This window comes from Dasypus novemcinctus, chromosome 9 (assembly GCF_030445035.2).
Source record: "Dasypus novemcinctus isolate mDasNov1 chromosome 9, mDasNov1.1.hap2, whole genome shotgun sequence".
In the NCBI taxonomy this organism is placed as follows: Eukaryota; Metazoa; Chordata; class Mammalia; order Cingulata; family Dasypodidae; genus Dasypus; species Dasypus novemcinctus.
Window position 1 is genome coordinate 88580170 of NC_080681.1, and position 26762 is coordinate 88606931.

A 26762-nucleotide genomic window follows, 5' to 3' on the forward strand; every position below is an offset into this window, starting at 1 on the left:
TTTAAAATTGCATTCCATTAGCAGTAAGTGAAGAAACTCACAGCTTTCTTCAACGCCCCAGAATATTCTGCCTTCTCATGAGTTATTGCCAATGAAGAATCAAGGTACCATGTTAAAATATATACATACAAACACATGCATGCATACACCACATAGATGGGACTTAGTAAAGACCACTTTCTGCTTAGACCAAAGAGGAGGATTCTCAGATTCAGCACACTAATCTCCCATCCCTAGCCTGAAGCCAGTAAAGAAAGCTTAGACCCTATGCTTCTCTAGTACTTCCAAATCTATCCCTTTTTTTCACTTCTGCCCAGTCTCAAGATAGCCTGATAAGAAGGAATTTGGATTTTCCTTGGATGCACAGTTTTTCATCCCAACAAGATCCAGACAGTCTGGTTTTTCATATTTGACCATTTTGCCTTCTAGTTCAATCACTTCCATCCGGAGTGAACTGATTCCATACCTGGTAAGAAAACAGTTCTCCTCAACTTCCTCACAACAGGAGCAAGAAGAAAAAGAGGAAGATCCAAAGAAAAAGGAACTGAAATCCTTAGGTAAGTGCTTAAGTTGATGTGGTAAGAAGGGCAGGGTAGCAGCACCTCTGGAGAGGGTGGCTAGGTAGCTTAGCCTAGCCCAAGATGCCTGGCTCAAGGCAGAAGACTCTGGGCTAACCGACAGAACAAGACAGGCCAGTTGGCTCCATTCCCTGAGCTCTGGGTAATCTTTATTACTTTATTACTGAGTACAGGCAGATCCTCTTACTGTGCTCTTCAGGGACAGACTAATCATACCTCCAACCCCAGTCTCTAGTTCACAGCTCTGGTTTGGCTGGGCTTCCTCATGGGTCATTTGACTTTAAACTCTGCCTGCCACTGCTCAGTTCCCCTGTTGTCCATGTTCTGGCAGCCCTACTTTTTTCTTTTTTTTTTTTTTTTCTTTCTCTCCCCTTCCCTACCCTCCTCCCACCCCGTTGTCTGCTCTCTGTGTCTATCCACTGTGTGTTCTTCTGTGACGGTATCCTTATCAGCGGCACCAGGAATCCGTGTCTCTTTTTATTGCATCATCTTGTTATGTCAGGTCTCTGTGTGTGCGGTGCCATTCTTGGGCAGGCTGCACTTTCTTTCACACTGGGCAGCTCTCCTTATGGGGCACACTACTTGCGTGTGGGGCTTCCCTATGCGGTGGGGCACCCCTGCGTGGCAGGACACTCCTTGCGCGCATCAGCACTACGCATGGGCCAGTTCCACATGGGTCAAGGAGGCCCGAGGTTTGAACTGCGAACCTCCCATGTGGTAGGCGGACACCCTATCCATTGGGCCAAGTCCATCTCCCCCCAATTCGTATCAAACTCAGTTCCTTCAGTCAAGGGAAAGAGGGTGAAAGAGTGTACAGTGAGAGGCCACCAAAGTCTAACCAGACTCTACATTCCAGGATGTATTGGTGATGTCTGTCTTGTTTGTGCTCATATTTGTAGCCCCTGTCCAGTCCTTGGCTTATAGTTGATGTTCCAAAAGATATTTATCAAATGAATAAATGAGGGCAGTATAGCATAGTGGTTAAGATCTCAAGACTTGGCATTATACAGATCTGCGTTTGAAAACTGGTTGCCTCTTACTAGCTCTGTGACTTTAAGTGTATTACTCAGTCTTTCTGAACCCCCATTTTCTTATTATAAAATAAAAGATCTCAAAGGATTATTGTGAGAGTTGAAAAACTGGAGCCTAATTGCTCTGGTTCCAAGTCGTGTGTTCTTTCTGTCATAGCACAGCTACCTGACAGGGCAAGAGACTAGTAGCCCCATTTCCTTATTATAAAATAAAAGATCTCAAAGGGTTATTGTGAAAGTTGAAAAACTGGGGCCTAATTGCTCTAGTTCCAAGTCCTATGTTCTTTCTTTCATAGCACAGCTACCTGACAGGGCAAGAGACTAGTAGCATGAAGCTGGTATTAAAGTCTGGACACTTGCTTTTGTTATTTCATGATTTTGCAAGGGGCATCTATTTTATGCTGTCTAGTGGTACCTGATTATTGGTCAAACTTTCTCTCAGGACCTCCTCTTTAAGCATGTTTTTAAACCATAAATATTTCAAACACACAGAAAAATACATTACCTCTTTTAATTTGACTTGGTCTTTTGGGTTTTAGAGGGATTTCCCCAGGTCCCCACTACATGGATGAGTAAGGGGAGAAGTGTGTGCTGTACGCTTTTTTAAAACTTGACTACATTTATATTCCCTCTGTCATCTCTCCCTCATTCACTTTATTGTTTTGGATGTTTGTTCTAAAGATATTTACAGTTTTGTAAAAGAAGCCAATACACTGACATTTGCTCCCTACGATACCTGCTGGAATGCCTGTCAAGGAGACAGATGGGAAGACTTGTCCAGATCACAGGTGCGCTGCTATGTCCATATCATGAAAGAAGGCCTCTGCTCACGGGTGAGCACCCTGGGACTCTATATGGAAGCAAACAGACAGGTGAGATGATGGGTTCAGAAGAGGAATCATGGGAGCTCCTGTCCCAAAAAGAGACTGAACCTTTTGTCTTACTTCTTCATTAGGTACCCAGTGACCTTTTCAGAATCACTCTTATTACCTTGGTTGAACAAGACCTCATATGTCTGGGGAAATCTTTGAGAGCCCCAGATGCAGCAAAAGGGAAAAAAGGCCTAGTCCACAGAGACAGGGCCTCTCTGGCTCCAAGAAGGCTAACTCCTGACCTCTGAGTTGAGCAGCTTTCTCCTAGTCTGCCCAACATGGAGATATCTACAGTACTTATAGACAAACAGATAAATACTGTGTAATTCTTATTGTGATGAAACTTTCCTAAGAAAGTGAAGTTGAACTGAGTTTTGAAGGAATAAGTAGGAGCTAGCCAGGCAAAGAAAGGGACCAAAAATGTTCTAGACAGGGAAAATAGCATGGCAAAGAGAACATGAATCATTCTGAAAAAACACAGAAATTTGATGTAACTAAAACATAGAGAAAAGAGGGGTGGCAAGGAAGAGGAGGCTGCAGAAATATGCACGGGCCAGATCACAAAAAAACATTACATGCCATACTTCGGTCACTGATTGTATCCTAAGGTCAAAGGAGAGCCTTTGAAGGTATTTAAGCAGGGGGACTAGTTAAGAAATTATTCCAGCAATCTGGGAGAGAGATGATGTGGCCAAATTAAGATTGTAGAAGTGGGTATAGGGAGGAGAGGATGAATTACAGAAAAAAATATGGCAAGTAGAATTTGCAGTATTTGAAAGAAGCAGAATAACCAGGAGGTTAGTAGTGACAGAAAACAAAAACAAATTTAAAAACTAAACAGAATGTAGAGTAGCTAGATGACAAAAACTCAAAGAAGGAATGTCTATATGAGAGAAAAGCATTGTCTGGAAATAGCATTAAGGAGTAAGGAGGGAAGTGGACTTGGCCCAATGGATAGGGCATCCGCCTACCACATGGGAGGTCTGCAGTTCAAACCCCAGGCTTCCCTGACCCGTGTAGAGCTGGCCCATGTGCAGTGCTGATGTGTGCAAGGAGTGCCGTGCTATGCACGGGTGTCCCCCACCTAAGGGAGCCCCACGTGCAAGGAGTGCGCCCTGTAAGGAGAGCCGCCCAGTGCAAAAGAAAGTGCAGCCTGCCCAAGAATGGCACCACACACATGGAGAACTGACACAACAAGATGACGCAACAAAAAGAAACACACAGATTCCCAGTGCTGCTGATAAGAATAGAAGTGGTCACAGAAGAACACAGTTAATGGACACAGAGAGCAGACAACTGGGGGCGGGAGGGGGGAAGGGGAGAGAAATAAATAAAATAAATAAATCTTTAAAAAAAAGGAGTAAGGAGTCCTGCTCTCCCCTCCTTTTAACCCTGAGGTTTGTGAGATATGAAGAGTGAGAAGCTTCTATTGAAGAAGCTTTCAGGGGAAGCAATGCCCCAAAAGACAAGTCAGTTTTTAGTGAAGGCAAGAATTGGGGAGGGAGACAGTGAAGAGGCTGAAGATATAGGGGAGCTTTATATTGTATAGTGGACACAAGAGGGAGATTTTGGTAGGGAGAGATGATGAGACCAAATAAAAGAAACACAGAGTGGTGAGATAAGAATATGAGAAGACAGATGGGATCTCCCTTCATAAGACTTTCATGCTAATGTGCTGGAGGTGCAGTTAATGTTGGGGTTTAAGATATATTTAGGGGATTTGAATCTCTGGACTGACAATGTGATAGCCAGATCCTGAGCCTCAACAGACTCCAGCACCTACAATCTGATTTATTGGACTTACCACACTCAGCTAAGATGGAGGTGAAGAAGGACAACCACCACACCATGGAGCCTAGAGTGATTACAACTGAAAATGGGAGGATTGCATCCAGCATCCAGGTGGAATCTGAGCCTCCTCTTGACATAAAGGTGCAATGGACACAACCAATCCAGTGTCCACATAGAAGAGGTGGCATTGGATTGGGAAAAGTGGACATGATGGACAAAGGGTATGGGGAAAGGCAGGAAGAGATGAGAGGTGGAGGCGTCTTCGGGACATGGAGCTGCCCTGGATGGTGCTTCAGAGGTAATCACCGGACATTGTAAATCCTCACAGGGCCTACATGATGGAATAGAGGAGAGTATGGGCCATGATGTGAACCAATGTATATGAGGTGCAGAGGTGCCCAAAGATGTACTTACCAAATCCAATGGATGTGTCATGATGATGGGAACGAGTGTTGTTGGGGGGGGGGGGAGAGGGGGGGTGGGGGGGGGGGGTTGAATGGGACCTCACATATATATTTTTAATGTAATATTATTACAAAGTCAATAAAAAATAAAAAAAATTTAAAAAAAAAAAAGTGGGAAATATTAAATAAAATGGAGTTTCAGTGGCAAAAAAAAAAAAAAAAAAAAGAATATGAGAAGATAGATGACTAAAGGAATTATGTTGGGGAGGCATCAAAGATAACAGGTATCAGATAATGAAAGTATTAGCTGCTGACACTGCTGGTAGAACTCTGTGAAAACTGACATTGCAGGTACAGGCTGGAAGGTGGATTGGGAATGGTGATAAAAGATGTTCATAGAGATTAAGATAGATCCTCTGAGAAAACCTGGCCCAGTAGTCTTCAGGAACCACACCATATGGTGGGTATAGCTCCAGCCCCTAATGGAGAAGAAAATTCAGACTTCAACCTGGATTGGTTATAGTTCTAAGGGAATCGAAGCCAGAGAGTTTATATGAAATTGCAACTAGTCACATCTTTACCTAGAATAGTCCTGGGTAAAGTTAGTCCCACCTTAGGACCAGATCTATTAGGAAGCTTCCTTGCTTTGAGTTTTATGTCTATGTCCTCAATTCTTTGAAGCAAATTCATGGATGGCCAAGGCTGGAGAAGCATCCTCTGAAGTGCCAGCAGGGACTTTGCAGCAAGGAGTTCTGGAAGGTCTTGGTTGTAGTGGAATACAGGAGGTCCCAAGGGTGGGAGCTGGGGCATTAGCCTTCACATTGCTGGTGTAGCCAAGTGCCAGCAAAGCTTCCCTTTACTAGTGTGGCCACCACACAGTGCTCTGATCAGCATACTGCCAATGCTAGAGAATCACAGATAGACACACAGAATCAGTAACCTGAGTCCCCCAGGTCCCCACTCTTTTCAGTTTCTCATACTGGAGAGACACCAATGTGAACTTCCCCTTCAATATTTTCTTTTGACTGGTGAATAACATGCCTTTTGACTGGTGAAGTGTCTATGCTGAAGGGTCTAGAACTGAATTTATCTACCATTGCTGCCATCCTTATCTCATGCATGGCCAGAGTGGTCCAGGAAGTAAAGCAGGAATGTAAGATGACTATGGTCAGGACTCAGGGTACTTCTTTCCCTTATCAGACCTCCTGTCCCAAGAAGTACTGCCTGGATATCACCAAGGCTTGTCCCACTCACACCATGCTGAGGGACATGACATTGCTTTGAGAGTGTAGGACTCTAGGCTAGAAGATTATGTACAAAGCCACTTGGAAGCTGTTGCATAAACAGTCCTGGTCCTTGGAGAAATGAAGCAGTCTCCTACTCTGCCTCATCCAGACAGGAAGCTGTGGCTGAGAACTCCCCACATCATGCCTCTGATTGAGCATGGGGTTCTACCTAGGGACTTTCAGGTGTTTTTATCATTTTGATTTAGTGACCAAACCATTTTTCTTCAAGGTGCCCAAATTGCTGCCTCTTCTCTGTCCAGAGGAATCACTGGTCCATTCATCAGCCCAGATTGTCAGCAAACACCTGGTGAGTGCTAGTGTGAACAGGGAAGGCATGGAACAGTTTGTGTACATTACTTATCCTTGAGAAACTGGATTGAGGCTCTTAGCCCTAAGGTTCATTAGCCCCATGGAAATCCCAGCTGGGTTCTGGTTATAAAATCTCACTTTCTAGCCCAAGCACTCAAAAAGACTGCCTGGGAAGGTGCTGGCCCCAGCCACATGAATCCTGTAAGAAAGAGTCCCTTATTATAATCTTGGGACTCAAACACAAGAGGTTTAGAGCTCTGTCTCTTCCTATCCTGATTTGAGCACTGTCTTCAAGAGAGCAATTGATAAGGGATCTAAATCTAAATACACAAATGCACGAATGTGTGCATATGTGTCTGTTTGTTTTGTTTTCCTGGCAAAGGAGAGGCAATGCTTCCAAATAGATTTGAGTTGGTCTCAGAGTTATTGTGTGACCCTGTGGCCCTGAGACATACTGATAATGGTGTTGAAATGTCTACAGAGAAAAATTCCATTAGAACCCAGCTTGAGGGATCTAGGGGTTGGTTTGCACTTGGTTGAGATTGTTGGACCAGGTTTTATATTTGTCTTTTGCAGGTTGGAGTTGACAGCCTCATTGGGCCAGAGACACAGGTTGGAGAGAAATCATCCATTAAGCACTCTGTCATTGGTTCATCCTGTGTCATAAGAGATAGAGTGGCTATCACCAATTGCCTTCTCATGAACTCAGTCACCGTGGAGGAAGGGTATGTATTCCCTTGTGTCCACTTTGAGACAAGGCTTCTGGTACCCCCAGGAATGTTTGGGGGCCTATATAACCCAGGGAAGTATTCACCTTGGGGAGGGGAGGAAAAGGAAAGGAAAGAAAGAAATAGTACGTAGGCCCTTTGGCTATAGTATGGAGGATAGTCTGAAGAGGGGATACATGGAGACAGGAAGACTAATGAAATAATCCTGATAAAAGAGAAGAGGTCCTAGCCTAAGACAATAGCAGTGGAAGTAAGAGGAAAAACATGATAACTACTGGATATGTGATGTGAGAGACAAATTAAGGAAAACTCCCAGATTGCTTGCTTGAGCAATAAGGTTTCTAGTGCACTATTACTGAGATCGGAATTAGTAAAGGAAGACTGTGGATGGGTACAGAGTTTTACATCTGGGGTAGTGGATGATGGTGATGGTAGCATAGCACTGGGAATATAATTAATGCCACTGGAGTGTATGAGAAATTTATGCTGTATATAAGTTGCCTCAATAAAAAATTTTAAAAAAAAAGATTTGCAAGGTAGGAGGCGAGGAAATGATGAGTTCCATTTGGGACACATTGAGTGCATCAGGATGTGTAGGATGCCTTGATATGTAGCTCAGGAAAGAAGCCTGAGTGTATAGTATGAAAATAAAAGATAAAACCTTGGAGAGCTTTAGCAACTTTAGACAGAAAAGAAATCTAAGGAGACTGACAAGGAGTGACCAAGGAAAGGATATAAAGGGTAAGGGAAAGGACATTTGATAGATGACGCCCCGGATTAATTAGTGGTATACTAATTAAGAAAGGGAAAGTGAGAGAAGAGAAGATTTGTGGTAGACAGGACCACGTAAGGCATCTGAGGTTGGAAATGCCCTTCGGACATCCAGGTATATAGAGGTATCTAGTAGTTAGTTGGAGAATAGAGGTTAAGAGAAGAAGTCAGACACAGAGATAAAGTCTTTGCCTCTTACCTGAATTTTTGCAGTTTTCTCTGACTTATTTTCTTTCCTTCCATCTTTCTTCTCCTAAATCTTCCTTTCCATTATTGCTCCTTTGGATTAGAGTATAGGGTTTTGGGGTCAGACTGAATCCTAGATCAGTCACTTGCTAACACTTGGGAAAGTAGCTTTACCTCTTTCTGCCTACTTTTCTCTTTATAAAGTGTGTTTAAGGGAAGCAGACTTGGCCCAGTGGTTAGGGCATCCATCTACCACATGGGAGGTCCGAGGTTCAAACTCCGGGCCTCCTTGACCCGTGTGGAGCTGGCCCACGTGCAGTGCTGATGCGCGCAAGGAGTGCCCTGCCATGCAGGGCTATCCCCGCATAGAGGAGCCCCACGCGTAAGGCGTGTGCCCCATAAGGAGAGCCTCCCAGCGCGAAAGAAAGTATCAGCACTGCACATGGGCCAGCTCCACACGGGTCAAGGAGGCCCGGGGTTTGAATTGCTGACCTCCCATGTGGTAGGCGGACGCCCTATCCATTGGGCCAAGTCCTCTTCCTATTATTGTATTGTTTATTATCACATTATTTCATTTCACAGAGGTAATATGTTGTCAGAGTTGTCCTCCTAAAGAATATCTCCTGATTATGTCCTTGTTCTATTTAGAACTTCTGAAGGCATCCCCTTACCTTTCAAATAAAGCGTGAACTTCATTGTGTGCTTTTCAGGGTTTCTTATAACCTGGCTCCAACCTTGAACCTTGGAATGTTAGAGTGAGATGAGGCCTTAAAAATCATCCACCTCAGTTCCTGCATTTTTTTTTGACATGAGGCTTGGCGAAGAAACCATGGCTTCCTTAGATGCTATAGCTTGCTTTTATGAGAGAAGTTCAGAGAAAGAGCCTAGCATATCCCAGAGTCAAGTGCTATTTTAAAGGAAGCATAATCATCCCTGGATGACCTCATAGGATTTCCTGCTGGAGAAACAGTAAAGATTAAGATGACTGTTGCTGCTACTTTTTCATCTAAAAAGCCTAGAGTTATAGACAGCCCACGCTGGGCTAATGACCAAGAAGGCCACTGGAGATTACCTACTCCTGCAAATTAGCTCCTGAATCCCAAGTGAACTTTTTTCCATTATTTGGGGGTCATTTACCTTTAATTAATTGTGGTAAATTTGGAAAAGGTAATTAAATTACAGTCATATGAGACTTGATTGCCCTCCTGCTATTATATTTAGACTGAGTGGGAACATAAATTTGTCCAGAGAGTTTCTCATGTTCTTGGTTTGCTTGTCTCTGCTAGCAGTGGTGGGATGCAGGCTTTCTGGACAGTGGCTTGGACACCTGCCCAAAGTCCTCAGGGCTTGAGTGATGCTAATAGGACCACCTTGGGGAAGATGTAGGAGGGACTGTTCAGAGAAGGCTCCTTCCTGTCTTTCTCGTTTTCTTCTACTTCCAATTTATTTGACACCTGATGCTCAGGAATCCAAAGTCTAGTAGAAACTCTATTATCAAGGCTTGAGTGTCAGTTATATGTTCTGCATCTTTGGCACCCAGTTCCTGAGCAACATTTCCTATATTTTCTCCTGGTCCAAGATGGTAGCACCTTCACCTGCAGACAGGCTGGAGAGCCAGGTTTCTACCTAGGTTTTCTATGCCCTCTATACAGCAAGTACAGCCCTCAGTGCCAAATAAGATATTACTACTTCTCATTGTTACCCTGAGAAGACCCTGAGTGGACCCTTCTGCTACATTCAAATGGCTTTTCTGCCCACTATCTTTTCTACCCTCCTTTATTCCTGACATTTCTACCCTTTTTATTCTCCATTTTAGTCTCCTCTCTGGAAATCTTTACCTGTCTTTCAAGGAACATTGTATATTCCATCTTCTCCTCCTTGTAGCCTTCTTGAATTGTCCTAGCCAAAAATTATTTCCTCCTCCTCTGTGTGCTCCCATAATACTTTACTTGTGTCGTGTGTCACTTACTACATCTTTCTTTGCTCATCACCTAGATTATAAATTCCTTTAAAGATAAATTCCTTAAAGATAGGGATACTTTTCATATGTCTTTGTGTTCCCAAAACCCCTAAGAGTACATTTTATATATACTAGGAACCATATAAATATTTACTGACTGAAGAATGGAGAGCCCTAATTTAACACCCACCCTACCTCCACACTGTAACTGGCTGAGTTACTGCCAAGAATGTGCTGTCTACCTCTAGGGAATATAGTAGGATGAGTACTTTCCTCCATTAAATGTGCCAAAATGGCAAACTGGAAAAGGAAGCTTCATCGATAATAAATCTAGGTAACTGCCATGTTCCCATACATAGATAAAAAAAATCTGTCAGGTATAATGAAGTTTAAAAGAGAACACTGCTGTTCCGCTCCTAGCTCGGTTCCAGCTACTGCTGCTGCAGCTGCTCCACAACCATGTTCAGGACCCAAATAACCGCAGAAACTGTTCCCAGGATGGTGATCCGTGTGTATATTGCGTCTTCTTCTGGTTCTACCGCGATTAAGAAGAAACAGCAAGATGTGCTTGGTTTCTTGGAAGCCAACAAAATAAGATTTGAAGAAAAAGATATTGCAGCCAATGAAGAGAATAGGAAGTGGATGAGAGAAAATGTACCTGAGAACAGTAGACCAGCCACAGGGTACCCTCTGCCACCTCAAATTTTCAATGAAAGCCGTACCGTGGGGACTATGATACCTTCTTTGAAGCCAGAGAAAATAATGCAGTGTATGCATTTTTAGACTTGCCAGCACCTCCTGGTTCAAAGGAAGCAAAAGTCCAGGCAAAGCAGCAAGCATGAACCATAAGCATTCTGCCTTAATCATCCTGAAAAAGGATTCTCCATTGCTTTTACAAAACAGCAAAATTATCTTGACTTCAAAAGATATAGGCTTAATATTAAAATAATACATTAGTTAATGTTTTTCCATGCAAACAATCAAAATGGATACATAATTAAAATGTAAATGTTATGGTGAAGAGAATGAAAGGGAACATAAAATTTTAAGTAGATGCTCTAGAATAGTGTTATCTGCAAAGACAGTTTAAGTTCTTCATTGATTTCAAAGAGCAAACATGCATCTTTTTTTTGTATTATTGCAGCTTAAGTATCCTTGTTGCTCAATCTATTAAACATTGAGGAATTCTAAAATGAGAAAGAGAATCTGTTCTTTCATTCCTATATTGCCTCTTTAACTTTAGTGAACATTAATATGTAAATTTTTATGTTCTCTTAATGTTACTCAAATAGTTTCAGGTAATGTTTATGATGTGTCAATCACTGTAATTTCTTATGGTAATTATAATATTGCCATTCTTTCATAGATGCAAGACCTGTGTACTGAACACCAGTTTTGCAACTTCTAAATGTAGTCTTTCATTGCACATTTCAGTGATCATAATAGATGGCCTCCCATAAAAAAGCAATAGATGTATTTAATTGATAAGTTTGTTCCATAACCACATAGCTATGATGGAATCATGTTTCTAAGTTGCTTGCCCAAGTGAAATATGTATGTCATGGAAGCAGATGGCAAGTAAATTTAAAGTGGCATCCTTTTGCAAAGAGCTCACTCCATAAATGAACTATTCTAAAATAGACTGGAACTTATTGGGCAAGATTGATTTTACTTGGGGAGGTCTAAGAATGAATTAAATCTGTCTGCTAAAAAAAAAAAAATTGTTTAAGATATATTTAGGGGATTTGAATCTCTGGACTGACAATGTGATAGCCAGGTCCTGAGCCTCAACAGACTCCAGCACCTACAATCTGATTTATTAGACTTACCACACTCAGCTAAGATGGAGTTGAAGAAGGACAACCACCACACCATGGAGCCTAGAGTGATTACAACTGAAAGTGGGAGGATTGCATCCAGCATCCATGTGGAATCTGAGCCTCCTCTTGACATAGAGGTGCAATGGACACAACCAATCCAATATCCACATAGAAGAGGTGGCATTGGATTGGGAAAAGTGGACATGGTGGCTGATGGGTATGGGGAAAGGCAGGAAGAGATGAGAGGTGAAGGCGTCTTTGGGACATGGAGCTACCCTGGATGGTGCTTCAGGGGCAATCATCGGACATTGTAAATCCTCACAGGGCCCACTGGATGGAATGGAGGAGAGTATGGGCCATGATGTGGACCATTGACCATGAGGTGCAGAGGTGCCCAAAGATGTACTTACCAAATGCAATGGATGTGTCATGATGATGGGAACGAGTGTTGCTGGGGGGGGGGAGAGGTGGGGTGGGGGGTGGGGTTGAAGGGGACCTCATATATATATTTTTAATGTAATATTAGTACAAAGTCAATAAAAAAAAAAAAAAGAAATATAACCAAAAAAAAAAAAGAGAGAAAAAAAAATTGGTGCCCCTCCCCCACCTTAAAAGCAAATCGGAACCATTAATTTCACTATCTCCCAGATATATGACTTTTTTTTTTTTCAGGTTACACATATATTGTGTTTGTTTATTAATCTAAGCAGAATTCATCTTTTATATGCCTCTATTCCAACAAATAGTAAGCACAATTTTCAGAAGCATTATGGCCTAAATGATTTATCCAGAAGTTATACGTAACATACTTCAATTCCACACATTATTACTAAAAGTAAAAGTAAATTTTACTTTTATTACTGAAATAAACTTTAACTTTTATTCTTTAACTTTTATTACTTTACTTTAGCTTTTGATTTTTTTTCACTTTAACTTTTATTACTAAAAGTTATTTACTTTAAGTTTCTTTAGCATATCATTTATTGCATTCGGAGCTATGCTTTTTGCCAAAACCCCCATATAATGGATTTATGGCTTTGTTTACTGAGATTCAAACATGACACAATTGTTTCAAATAAACTCTATGCTTTAGAAACATTAAAAAAAGAGAGAACACTAAGATTCAACCAGTATAAGGAGCAAGGGCATAGTTGAACAAAAGAAGAAACAGCAAACACCATTTTGGCAAAATATCAAGGCACGCATTGCTGAAGGAAAAACCGTGTAAGGCATGGAAAAGGGGAAAAAATCAGGCTGGCCTCAGTCTTCTCCATGGCAACGTATAAGACCAGAAGACAGTGAAACAGCATTTAGAGAATTTAAAGGGAGAACAGTTTAACTTAAGAATCCTATAGTCAGTCAAGTTATGGTGATATATAAAAACAACAGAATACTTACCTGGCAGGGGAGATACCATGATCACAAAGGTGGTTTTCCCAGGGCGAGGCTTATCCATTGCACTCTGGATGTGCTGACCCCTACGATTTCCCCAAATGTGGGAAAGTATTATGTATTCTATATCTAACCTTTACAACTCATCACTATATTCCACTTTACTATTAATGGATCCTGGCAATATATTGGGCTTCACTTTTGAAGAAGTTTTGGATCACAGAGAGGTTCGACAATGGCAGGGGAGGAATACTGGTGTGGGATGTTATTGACAGGGGACACATGGTTGGCAGGGAGTTCTACAGGGCAAATATCCAGGGTACATAAAAATGTTTGGATATTTTCTTAGTGAATACAATGAAAAACAACTGAGGGAGTACTGAATTCCTAACCAGGGGAGCGCTTTCACAGTCCCTAAAGGAACTGCAATAAACCCCCAAGTGCAACAGCAAAGACCAAGAAAGAATGAAGGTCCAACAATGAGCCCTTGATACTAATGACTATGCTTGTGAGCCTGTGCACCTGAAATAAGAACAAGGCCTAGAGCTTCAGTGTGCTTAAAGGTTACCTCCTGAGAGCCTCCGTGTTGAAATGTGGCCAGTCTCGAAGCCAAACTCAGCATGTAAATGCATTGCCTTCCCCCCAGCGTGGGACATGACTCCCGGGGATGAGCCTCCCTGGTGCCAAGGGATTACTACCAAGTACCAGCTGATGATGTAACTAGAAAATGACCTTGAATAAAAGGGTCAACTCAGACCAGCAGAATATCTCAGCCTACATGTAATATCAGGAGTTAAAAATGCTTTTTGACCGGAATCAAAGGGGGAAATGGAAAGGACAAATGAGTTTATATGGCCATGAGTCTCCAAAAAGAACCGGGAGGTTATCAGAGGGGTTGCCGTTATGCAAACCTCAGCAGAGTCCCAAAGACAGATAAAGTAGATACAACCCTGGGTATTGGTTCTTCTGAGGGCTACAGAGACCCACACATTCTATGGTCATGGCAGATGGAGTTCAGTGCCATGTCAGTTGACCCTTCTTTGGAGTTTGTGTTTCTGTGTGATGGAGCTGAACTCAGATGTGATCTTTGTTCACAAGCCACTCCTGTTACTTTTACTGGAACTATAGTTGGTGCTGGGGTTTAATATATACCCAGGGGTCCTGAATCTCTGGACTGACCATGTGATAGCCAGGCCCTGAGCCTCAACAGACTTCAGCTCCTATACTCTGGTTTATTGGACTTACCCCTCTCAGCTAACATGGAGTTGAAGAAGGTCAGCCACCACACCAGGGAGTCAAGAGTGCCTACAACTGAAAGCAAGAGGATTGCATCCAGCATCCATGTGGAATCTAAGCCCCCTGTTGATATAGATGTGGAGTGGACACACCATTCCAAGGTCCACAGGATGGAGGAATAGAGTATGGATTAGAGTGGACTTACTGATATTCTATTCATGAACTATTGTGATTAGTAATCGAAGAAAATGGAGAAAATGGCCATGGTGTCTGCTGGGGATAAGGAATGGGAGGAAGAGTTGAGATGTGGGGGCATTTTCGGGACTTGGAGTTGTCCTGGGTGGTGCTGCAGGGACAGTTACTGGACATTGCATATCCTCCCATGGCCCACTGGGTGGAATAAATAAATAAAGACAAAAAGAAAAAGAAAAAGAAAAAAAATAAAAACAACAGAAATATTCCAGGGCTCATGATGTGTGCCACCTATAAACCCTTCTGGAAAACTCTACATGAAGACATAATATAGCCAAGTAAGAAATGAAAAAAAGAAATAAACTACTAACAAATGCATAGATGAAGGTATAAAAGTGAACCTTCTTACACATAAAATTAAGTCTATAGTAATTAGAGTTGCAAAAAAGAACATAATTGTTAAAAGGGTTTTGTCTATACTTCAACAGTCACATTCTTTAAAAAGTCAAACTATGGAACTTTAAGAAAATCCCTGGACTTAAGGGGCTTCTAAGTACTTTTAATTCATTCCCTACCTTTGAACCATCTGCCTTGAACCTATCTTCTTAGATGGAGAATTCTATAATATAATTCTTTAAGGATGTCAGGTCTTTATTTTAATTCCCCCCAAATTCCTCTTTTTTTAACGTCTGCCTGGAGAATATAAGGACTTTTAGGAGTGAGACATTTCTCACCATTAAACCTTTATACAATGAAGGAAGGCACATAGATCTGAAAGGAGAAAATTTTCAGCCTGCTCACTAGAGCCTGTAAATTTTAATCCAGAAGACCCTTGAGCAAGAGTTACCAGAGAGGAGAAAGGTAAGCAGTGTCTTCAGTATTATTGTATGCATTGTATTATTGTATGCGTTGTATGCATTATATGCATTAACCTGCATAAATATTATAAATACAATGTTGAGGGGGATAAAGGAAGTTGCAGAAGGATACATAGAGAATGATAGCATTTACACAAAATTTTAAAACATGCAAAACAATACTATGTATTGTCTACAAATAAATATAAAATTAGATTCAGAATCGTGGTTACCTCTGTGGGGAAAGGAGAGAAGTGTGATCAAAGAAGGGAACAGCAGGTTGTTTTGTTTGTTTCTTGAGCTATTAGCTGGGTACATAAGTTTTTGTATTATTCTCTAGATTTTTTCTGTGTCTAAAATATCTCATTAAAAATAGTACATGGTTCTTTATCTAGGGGGCCATTTGAACCAGGACCTCTTGGGCTAAGGCTCTGGGACCTGGGGAGATATGGTTGACTCAGCTATAATCTTTGGGCTGAGGTAATGAATTGACCTAACGCAGACACAGACCCACAGACCCTGGACATGTGTCTAGAAAAGCTAGATGGGTCTCCAGCTCCATCTTCTTTTCTCCCTCAGTGTAATGAATAGGTTTAAAAAGTCTGCATACTACCCCCCAAGGAAGAAAGACATCTGCCAGTCCACAGAGTTACCAAGTAGTTTCATGGCTCTTTGCCAAATACTGCCCAGTCTGCAACTGAGACAGGAGCCCCTGACAAAATGGAGAGTCTCTTACCACTGTCTAGGCTTAACCTGTGTGCCTCCATTTTCTCCACAAAAAAAATTAGAATAAATGTCACCATCCCTGCAGGTTTTTAGAAGGATTAAGTTACATAATGAAAGTCAAAGTGCTTTGCACAATGACTGAGACATATTAAACATTAGATACATGTGAGTTTACTTTCCTCCCTGGAATAAACTGAAGAAAATCCTAACTACAGCCAAAAGAGGAACAAGAATTGGGAGACACTCTTGCTTCACACATCAGGGCTTCTTTCTCATGTGGTATGGTATGATGTGCCTGGTCAAGCAGTAATTTTACCATAAGATGTCTGTGTTTATCTCATGATCTCCTCTTCCACTAAGCGTCAGGGTTTACAGGGTAATTTTCCAAGGACCTACTTCTTAAAATTTTAGTCCATCAAGGAGAAATGAGAACTAGAATCTCCATACTTAATCTGTTTGTTTGTTTTTGTTTAGGTTTGTTTTGTTTAGGTTGTATAGGGAATTGAACCCAGGAAATTGTACATGGGAAGCAGGTGCTCAATCATTGAGCTACATCCATACCCCAATGAGAGTTGTTTTTTTTTTTCATTTGCTTGTTTCTATTGTGCTTTTAGGAAGTACCAGGGATCAAACCTGGGACCTTGTACATGGGAAGCACTCAACCACATGAACTACATCCACTCCCCTCCATAGTTAGTCTTAACCAGCTCTGAGCAGCTTCTTAGAGAAGACAACCAGACCCTAGGCAGCAGAGTCCTGAGAGTTAATACTAGAATGCAAAAACTATAGTCCTGGCAGTAGGGCCAATTCTTTTCTTGGGCTGTGGGAAGTCACCTTCTTTCTCTCCTTAGACACTGAGTAGAAAGACAGTCATTGACTTGGATTGACAACCTGGAGAGAGCATATTTGATATAGTCCTGTCTGTCCCCGCTAACAGGAACAAGTACACATGCTTCCAGTAAAATCCTTGATCTTGGAATTCCTTCCTAGACAAGGGAAAGCTTTGTTGACTTGAAATTTTTCCAAAGTACCTCAGCATTGCCGATGGACATGACATGTGACCATAGCAATGATGCTGGGAAACACTTAAGGAAACATATTGTCAGAAGAGAGCTATACTCTCAACTCAGTAAACGTTTTGTCACATTTGTATCTCAAAGCCTTCCACTAGATCAACTGACCAAGAGTCTGAGGAAAGCTCCCAGCGTCTCCTCAACCAAACCACTTTTCCCTATTACATTTCTGGACTCTACAGTATTGGTTTATGTGTATCAGGCAGAGGGAGTTACACACAAACTGGAGGAGACATGAAATATGAAAGGCTCTTGAAAACCTCAGACTTGCTAAATAAACATAAGGAAAACCTAGGTAATCCTTTACTGTGAAATTCTGACCTTAGTCATTCTAGCCTCTTCCTGCCAAAAATGGTTCCCACTTATATCCCAGATTCCAAAATAGCCATTTGGTAGTCTCTAATTATGACTGTTTGAGTTCCTGTTGGCTGCTTCTTATCTGCTGACTCTGTTTACCCTTTGCCTAGTTCCAGAGCATGCAGTTTCAAGCTCTTAAACTTCTCAGTAGAAAGCATTTCCCTATTCCCACATTTCAAAAAGAAATGAGACTCTTCAGTGAAAAACTAGTAGCCAATTGTAAACCAGCTCTGTCCTAGGAGCCTCTGTGTCAGACATTCTATACTTCCTTATTAGCTTTTTTGGGAGGGAGAGGAATTTTCCCTAGGGAACAGGAACTGCCCTAACTGCTGACTGGGCTGCTTTGCCTAAGGCAAAGGGCAAGTAGGAAGGCTCTAGACAGTCCGGAAGCCCACCCACTGAGTGTGTCCTGAGTCTGCCAAAAAAGCAAACTAGTACTGTCTCTGTCCATCTCTAGCCCACATAGGAGAGGTGCTGTGGCTTTGGTCTGCTGCTTTCCAACCTTCTAATAGAATAGAAATAAAGAAGACTCTGAAATATCATCAAGTACTAGAATTCCTTTTTGCATTTTACTAAAACTTTGGCATTTGGGAAGAATCTTTCTAATGGCCTGTGCATCTGTGGTTTTAATCCTTGAAATGCCCTCTATCCTACCCCCCATGACTCCTGGGTACCTTGAGGATTTTCCTTACTTGGTGTTTTATTTTGTTTTGTTTAAATAGGTGTTCACACCTTTCCTACTCACCTCCCTCCCTGCTCCAGCTACTTGTTTCTGATGTTTTAGAGTACCTTGTTAGAACAGAGCTCCTTTCACAGGGCCTCTAGGCTTGGAAAAGCAATTCAGCAATTCTTGGCCTCCTCTGTTCTTTTCTCCACTTTACTTCTTTGTTTGGCATTACAATTAAATGGTTTCTCGAGACAAGGCAGGTCAGAATTTGAATCTACTACTTGACAGTTATGTGGTTGGGGTAGGTAGTTTAATTTCTCTAAATCTGTTAACCTTCTGCAAAATGTGATTGTTGTTTTTACTGCATCAGAGGTCAGAATGATTTGCCTCAGAAGCTTTTTTTTCTCATTTAGATACATAAGACACCCATCTTAGATCTACTCAAAAAATTGATGGAAGCCAGGACACTGAGGGTGATTTTGTTTGTTATTTTTCACAAGGTCCATGTGATTTTTCTTATGAAATGGCTAGATTTGGAAATCACTCATATAATTTTCATAGAGTGTTTACAGCACAGTACCTGGCCTAGGGTAGGTACACAGTACATGCTAGTGATTATTTTTAAGAGACCCTTTCCTCCCACCTACCAGTCTAAAGGAGCCAGGAGGATGCTCTTTATTCAACACATTCAAATACTAAGAGCTACTCTTATAAGTGTGGCTTTAGCATCTGGAATAGTCTTTTATGTGAAATGGAGCTAGTTTTTAAAATGCCCTTTTTTTCCTAAATTAATATGGTTTTGGGAAACGGACTTGGCCCAGTGGTTAGGGCTTCCGTCTACCACATGGGAGGTCCGCGGTTCAAACCCCGGGCCTCCTTGACCCGTGTGGAGCTGGCCCATGCGCAGTGATCATGCGCGCAAGGAGTGCCGCGCCACGCAGGGGTGTCCCCCGCATAGGGGAGCCCCACGCGCAAGGAGTGCACCCATAAGGAGAGCCGCCCAGCGCGAAAGAAAGTGCAGCCTGCCCAGGAATGGTGCCACCCACACTTCCGGTGCCGCTGACGACAACAGAAGCGGACAAAGAAACAAGACGCAGCAAATAGACACAGAGAACAGACAACGGGGGGGGGGGGGGGGGATTAAATAAATAAATAAATCTTTTTTTTTTTTTAATGTATGGTTTTGATTAACCAGAGTTTGTGGTAAAAGCTGTGGGACACCCTTTATTTCCATAGTTGGTCTCCTAGAAAGATTCATGGGATTTGAGCCCAAAATGAAATTTCTATTTATTCCCAGATGAGAGAGGCAAGAGTCATGGGTCAGCCCAAGGACCAGCCCCAGCTTCCATTCCTAGACCAAAAGAGGAGAGGGTGTATAGAATTTAGAACTCTAGGTCCCGGATGCCTAAAGAATTGTAGTCAAGAGGTCTGCCCTTTCAGGCCTAAGGGAAAGATCATTATAAGAATATTTCAACTCTAATCTTCTCTGAAACCAGGTCCTCCCTCAGCCTACCTGAGCCATTCTGTCTTCTAGGCACTTAGCCATTACCTGGAGTGACCGGCTGTTCCTGACCTGGGAAGAGCCAGAATCTCCATCCAGTAGTGATAAGATTGTGACAAGAGCCCTGATCACTCCCTAACTTGGCTACTGTGTTACAGAAGCAGCATCCAGGGCAGTGTCATCTGTAACAATGCTGTGATTGAGAAGGGAGCAGACATCAAGGACTGCCTCATTGGAAGTGGCCAAAGGATTGAAGCCAAAGGTAAACCAGAGCCCAAATTACAACCACAAATGCCATTTTTTACCTGTCACACTAGCACAAATAAGCTCAATGTACTAAGAATGTGGGGAACAAGCACATCTATACACTGGGTGAGAACATAAATTGATACATCATCCTTGGAAGGTGATCGACACTGTTTTCCACAGTGGCTATACCATTTTACATTCCTACTAACAATGTACAAGAGTTCCTATTTCTCCATTTCCTCATCAACTCTTGTTATTACCATTCTTTTAAATAATAGCCATCCTACTGGGTGTAAAGTAGTATATCATGCAATTTTTTAAAGCAGTTTTATTGAGATAAATTCATATACCATACCATCTATCCAAAGTGTATAATCAGTGGCTTTTAATATAATCACAATGCTGTGCATTCATTACCACAAAAAATTTCAGAACAATTTCATTACTCCAAAAAGAGAAACTTTAGCAGTCATCTCTGTAACCCTCTATTTTTCCTGGCCCTACAAAATCACTAATCTAATTTGATCTTTATAAGTCAATTTATATTTACATTTTATATAAATGGTATGGTCATACAATATATAGTACTTTGTGTCTGGTTTCTCTCATTTAGCATAATAGTTTTTTTCTGATATTAGCATATTGTAACATTAACATACATTTGTTCAATTGCAAAGAAAAACAGTCTTATATATGCAATATTCCCTGTACTCAAAGTTCACATGACGTTTTACTATGCTATACAGTCCCGTGTTACATTTTTTAGCTTTCCATTTAGTAATATGCATGACCTTAGACTTTTCCCTTCAGCCACTGTCATACCCATATAATAGTACTGCTAGTTACAAACGTTATGTTGTGCTTTCACCTTTTCTATTCGTTTCCAAAGATTAACACACATCCGTTTTACCAATTCTGCACAAGTTAACCCTTCGTTTTCTATTTCTAACCTCATAGTATTTTCTGGTGATCCATATTCAAGTTATTAAATCTATGAGATTACACAATATATTTAGTTCATAATAGCGCAATCATACCATCATACTGTATTTGTCTTTTTGTGTCTGGCTTGCTTCTCAACATAATGTCCTACAGGTTCATTCATATTGTGATATGCTTTACTACCTCATTTTTTCTTACAGCTGCCTAATATTCCATTCTGTGTCTACATCACAGTTTGTTTATCCATTCATCAGTTGATAGACACCTAGGTTGTTTCCATCTTTTGGCAGTGTGAATGACATTGCAACGAACATTGGTTGTGCAGATTCTGTTTGTGTCACTGCTATCAGTTCTGATAGCAGTTCTGATAGCAATGACACAATAGTAATATTGCTGGGTCAAGTGGCATATCTATATTCAACTTCTTTGGGAACTGCCCAACATTCCTCCACAGTGGATGTACCATTCTGCATTCCCACCAACAGTGAATAAGTGTTCCTATCTCTCCACATCGTCTCCAACACTTGTAGTTCTCTTTCTTTTTAATAGTGGCTGTTCTAAGATGTGAAATGATATCTCATTGTAGCTTTGATTTGCATTTCCCTAATCACTTCGTGTGTTTTTCACCATTTGTATTTCTTCCTTGTACAAATGTCTATTCAAGTCTGTTGTCCATTTTTTAATTCGGTCATTTGTCTTTTTATTGTTGCATTGTAGCATCTCTTTATACATCAAGAATATTAAAACCTTATCAGATATGTGATTGCCAAATATTTTCTCCCATTGAGTCAGTTGACTTTTCAGCCTTTTAACAAAGTTCTTTGAGGGCAAAAGAGTTTAATTTTGAGGATGTCCCTATTTATCTGTTTTTTCTTACCACCTGCCACAAGACTTTGAAGATGTTTTCCCTATAGTTTCTTTGAGTAGTTTATGGACCTAGCTTTTATAGTTTGGTCTTTGATCCATTTTGAGTTGATTCCTATATAGGGTCCTTGTTCATCTTTCGGTTTTGGATTTACAGTTCTCCCAGCACCATTAGTTGGAGAGATTGTTTTGTCCCAGTATCATGGACTTGGTAGGTTTGTCAAAAACCAATTGGGGGGAAGTGAATTTGGCTCATGGATAGAGCATGCACCTACCATATGGGAGATCCAGGGTTCAAACCCAGGGCCTCCTGACCTGTGTGATGAACTGGCCCATGCACAGTGCTGATGTGCACAAGGAGCGCCATGTCACGCAGGGATGCCCCCCATGTAGGGGTGTCCCACACGCAAGGAGTGTGCCCCACAAAGAGAGCCTCCCTGCACGAAGAAAGCATAGCCCACCCAGGAGTGGCACTGCACACATGGAGAGCTGATGCAGCAAGATGACGCAAGAAAAAGAGACACAGATTCCTGGTGCTGCCTGATAAGAATGCAGGTGGACACAGAAGAATACACAGTGAATGGGCACAGAGAGCAGACAGCGGCGGGGGGTGGGGTGGGGGGGGATGGGAAGGGGAGAGGAAGGAAGGGAGAGAGGAAGGGAGGGAGGGAGGGAGGACTTTAAAAAAGAGACACTAGGTAGGTCACAAAAGTTCTGTGAAGACTGAAGAATCAATCTTAGAAAATTGGTTGCAGTCAAGATCACACCTCAAAACTCTGGTGGGAACGGTGCTGCCATTTTCACTGAACACTGGATGTCACAGCTTGCACTGCTATTCTAACCACCTACCAACCCCAGAGTGGATTTTCTATGGTACACACTTCTTTGTATCACTGGTTTCCGGTCTGAAGTCTAGGCAGCATGATCTCACAAATCAAGCCTTGGCCCATGTTCCCATGCCCTCTAGCTGTAAGGAAAGCTATCATTGTTATCTGCCATTTTTAGTTTAATTCGTAGCAGACACACTCTATGTCTCACCTGAGAACATTTGTGCAGGAGTGTTGGTCTGCAGCAGTGCTCCAGCCCTGGGTATTTTCTGCAAAAATTACATGCAGGTTGGAAATATGAACTTTGGTGAGGGGGCTAGAACATCAGCTTAAACTCCAACAAAGGAAGTATGGAATTGCACTCTTGGAATGCTGTTGACTTAAAATGTTATTGCATACACCATCTTATTGTAGTCTCACAAAAGCGCTCTGAGGTAGGGATTCATTATTGACCCCATTTGATGAAGTGGAAACTGCAGCTTTGAAAAGTTGAAACTTACCCAAGGTACATAGCTAGTAGGTGACAGAATTGGGTCTTCAGCCTGAGTTATTTCCAAACAGCCTCCAAAAAGACCAATGGAAAAAAAACATTCCTGGCTTGCCTAGCAGTATTTGATCAGAATACCTCTTTTCTCTTGTTAGCCCCTCTTTCCCAGACCAGTGGGGGAAATATATTTAGCCTCTATATCCTGACTCTTTCTAATCCTCAGGAACCTCCGGTCTTAACCCTCTCTCCTGTTCAACATATCACCTCACCTAGGCCTCCCCTTGGGTTGCAGAGAAGCTTGTTTCTTGAGCAGCTGGTTCTTTATAGTTTATTAAAATTAGGATTCAGACTCCCCCAACCCCCACTTTTTCTCTTTCTCCATGGAGGACCTTGAAAAGGGTCCCCAGAATATCAAAAGCAGCTGCTCAGCTCTCTATGGAGCTGCATCCTTATCCTGTGCCCTGCCCTGCCTCCGCATTGCATGTTTCTGTCTTTGTTCTCTTCTGTGTAGGGTTTATGGTCCCAGACAAAGTTTCTTCCACCTTTTTCCAGACTTTTTGTCTCTATAAATGATCTCCTGCTCAGTGAAAAGTAGAAACTCCTCCACACACCCCCATGCTTTCTTCTTCCAGCCCCTCCTGGAGCCAGGAGTTACTTCCTCTTTTGTTGTTATGTTTTTTTAAGGGTTTAGAATCCATTGGCACAATCATATGAATGAACTCTCCATTTGCTACCACACTAGAGGTCCCCTCCTTTCTTACATGCTAGAACCATTTCTGCTTCATCTCCTTCCCCTTTCCAACAAGAAAATGGTGTTCCTTTCTTCTACTTTGCAAGGACACTTTTTCATTCTGTGAACAGAAAGCATGAAGGACATCAATGCCAGGTGTTGAGGGTTTGAGGCATAGCATCTCCTATCTGGGAGCACAGCTATCCATGCCCCTAAAAGGTCAGGGGCTTCAGCATCTTCTGGACTTTTACTCATACTATGTGCCCACTTCTTAGCAAGGATACCCCTTAATGATCCTCCTGAAGAAGAGATGGCCAACTGGACCCTAATTGGAAAACCCCGACACTTTCTGCTCCCTGTCCTCTGTGCTAGTGCAACCAATGCATCCAGCATAGTAACTTCCTGCCACAGGCATTCCCTAGCAAGTCTTCTGTTCTTTCCTTTGGGCTGAGTCATGTGGAGAAAGCAAACTCCTCGCTATCGGTGTAGAACTCAAGACCTCTTACTAAGAATGATCCAGATAAAAATCAGTAACTTGGGTTCCCACCAGGAAAGAGCTTAGTAGATGGCAAAGTCCCCAGTCAGTCTTCCTCACATGTAATGTAACAAGCCATTTTCTAGCAACTCTCGCTTTTCTCACCACACCCCACATTACCCTAGAATTCTCAGTTACCCAAGTTTGACCTCCTACTCAAGCAGGAGAAAAACCATAAATTTACTTTGTCTGAGTCTCTTTTCTCTGTCAGTCATCTTCTGCATGTTAAGAACCTTGATCTCTTTCCTATGTCCACAGTAATCAGTCCTTTGATCTTGAAAGTAGACTTGATGGGTACATAGGTCAAGTCCTACTTCCCACAGTGCAGCTTTTCATTTGTGACTTGTTTGTTCCCTTCTATCCCATTGTTTTTTTCCCAACTTCCCAACTTACCATCCTCTTGTATTCTTCCCTTTGCAATATTTCATAACCAAATTCTAGCCCAGAACTTTTTCTATTGTGTTTACTGGAGCCCACTTCCAATCCTTACCAAGCAAAACTAGTTCAGCTTTTTGCTTCCCTCAAGATTCCATCCAGGTTACTGAATCTCCATGAAAATACATCTGTCCCCAGCATGCCAGACGTCTCTCTCCCCTGAATTCTAGTGAACAGGTATTTTCTCACAGCCAGGCAAAGAGCAGATCACAGGTTAGAGAATCTGGGGGGTCAGGGAAGTAAAGGCTCAGTTATTTGGAGCCTAGCAGAGCAGAAGAAAGGATTTTCTTTCCCAGTCAGGCATCTCATTCCCCACTCTGGTCTGGAGCACTGAGGTCTAAGAGGAGTATTAATTGAAATTGAGTCTATTTTCAGAAGAGCCCATTGTCAATGGAAACTAGAAAAAGACTGGATGAAGGAAGAGCAGATAACAGAGTCTAGGTGTAACATGATAAGGCCTAACTCAGGGCTACAGAGGGATAAAGAGTAAAGATGAGCTTTTGGAGGTGCCCTGAGAAGCTGTTCAGAGAAGCATTATCTTTAATTCTTTTTATGTCAGCCTACCCTCAAGGGTGGACCCTAACTGACAAGTAATACTCTAGGACCAGCCCCATCCCAGGGAAACTTAGCACCCTGAACACTTCCAATATATTGTGGATCTCCTTCCCACTCTTCTCCCAGAAGGAAGCAGAAAACCATGAAGTATTAAAAAGGAGCACTTTCTAAGACAGAAGTACCCAGCCTCATCCTGCAACTTCTGAAGAAATGTGACATGCAATATTAACTGTTTAATAATTAGTTATCAAAGCACCATGCTGGGCTCTTATAGCAGTTGAAATCTCCACAACTTTATGAAGAAATTAAAGCCCAAAGTCATGAAATAATTGGCTCAAAACCAGACAATAATTTATTCAAAGTCAAATTACAATCCTAACCTTTCTGATTAAGAATCTCTTTTGGCCATCAGTCGTGTGGGATCTAAGGCCCCTCTTGATTTACAGGTGGAGTGGACATTGCCATCCCAGGGTCCACAGGATGGAGGAATATAATATGGATTGGAGTGGACTTGCTGGTATTCTACTATACAACTGTTGTGATTCTAGCAATGGAAGAAATTGTATCATTGATGTGGAGACGGTAGCCACAGGAGTTGCTGAGGACAGGAAGAGGGAGGAAGAGGTGTGATATGGGGCATTGTTGGGACTTGGAGGTGTCCTGAATGATATTGCAGGGACAGATGCAGGACATTGTATATCCTGCCATAACCCACTGGATGGACTGGGAGAGAGTGTGAACTACAACGTAAACTGTGGTCCATGGTCCATAGTATGGCCCTGCTCCAGGGTGTATTCACCAAATGCAATGAATGTGCCTTACTGATGAAAGGGGATGTTGATGTGGGAGGAGCCGGGTGGGGAGTGGGGAGTGGGGTATATGGGAACCTGTTATGTTTTTTAATATAACGTTTTGTATGATCTATTTATCTTTTTTTTTTTTTTAAGTCAATAAAAATTAATTTTTAAAAAAATCTCTTTTGGGAAGCTGATGTGACTCAATCAATTGAGCTCCCACCTACCACATGAGAGGTCCCAGGTTCAGTTTCTGGTCCCTCCTAAAGACAAGCAAAACAGAGAGCTGATGCGACAGGCTAGTGTGGCAAACTGACACAACAAGATGATGCAACAGACACAGGAGGAAAACATAATGAGAGACCCAACAAAGGAGGGAGTGGAGATGGCTCAAGTGTTAGGCGCCTCCCTCCCACATGGGAGGCCCTGGGTTCAGTTCCCTGTGCCTCCTAAAAGGAAGGTGAGCACACAGTGAACGCAAACAACAAGGGGGTGGGGAGAAACTAGTTAATTAATTAATTAATTAAATCTTTTAAAAATAGTGATAATAATCTTTTTCCCTTCCTGCACAGTCACCTTGTCTTCCTCCCTTTCATATCCTTTTCTT

General features: G+C 42.0%; 1 protein-coding gene and 1 pseudogene across 3 annotated transcripts in view; both read left to right on the plus strand.

Annotated features, from left to right (window-relative positions):
• EIF2B3 (eukaryotic translation initiation factor 2B subunit gamma) overlaps window positions 1-26762 on the plus strand; it is a 221529-nt gene that overhangs the window by 183327 nt on the left and 11440 nt on the right. The window contains exons 7-12 of one of the 3 annotated variants that reach the window (XM_058303694.2): window positions 430-557; window positions 2291-2481; window positions 6192-6269; window positions 6848-6996; window positions 19896-19999; window positions 25808-26003. In XM_058303694.2, the coding sequence (XP_058159677.1) occupies window positions 430-557; window positions 2291-2481; window positions 6192-6269; window positions 6848-6996; window positions 19896-19999; window positions 25808-25947 (790 nt within the window). In that variant the 3' untranslated portion in view covers window positions 25948-26003. Of the gene's footprint in view, window positions 1-429; window positions 558-2290; window positions 2482-6191; window positions 6270-6847; window positions 6997-19895; window positions 20000-25807; window positions 26005-26762 lie in introns of those variants that run through there. The other 2 variants (XM_058303695.2, XM_004461239.5) reach the window with 2 other exon arrangements.
• On the plus strand, window positions 13127-13258 carry LOC111764803 (U1 spliceosomal RNA; annotated as a pseudogene).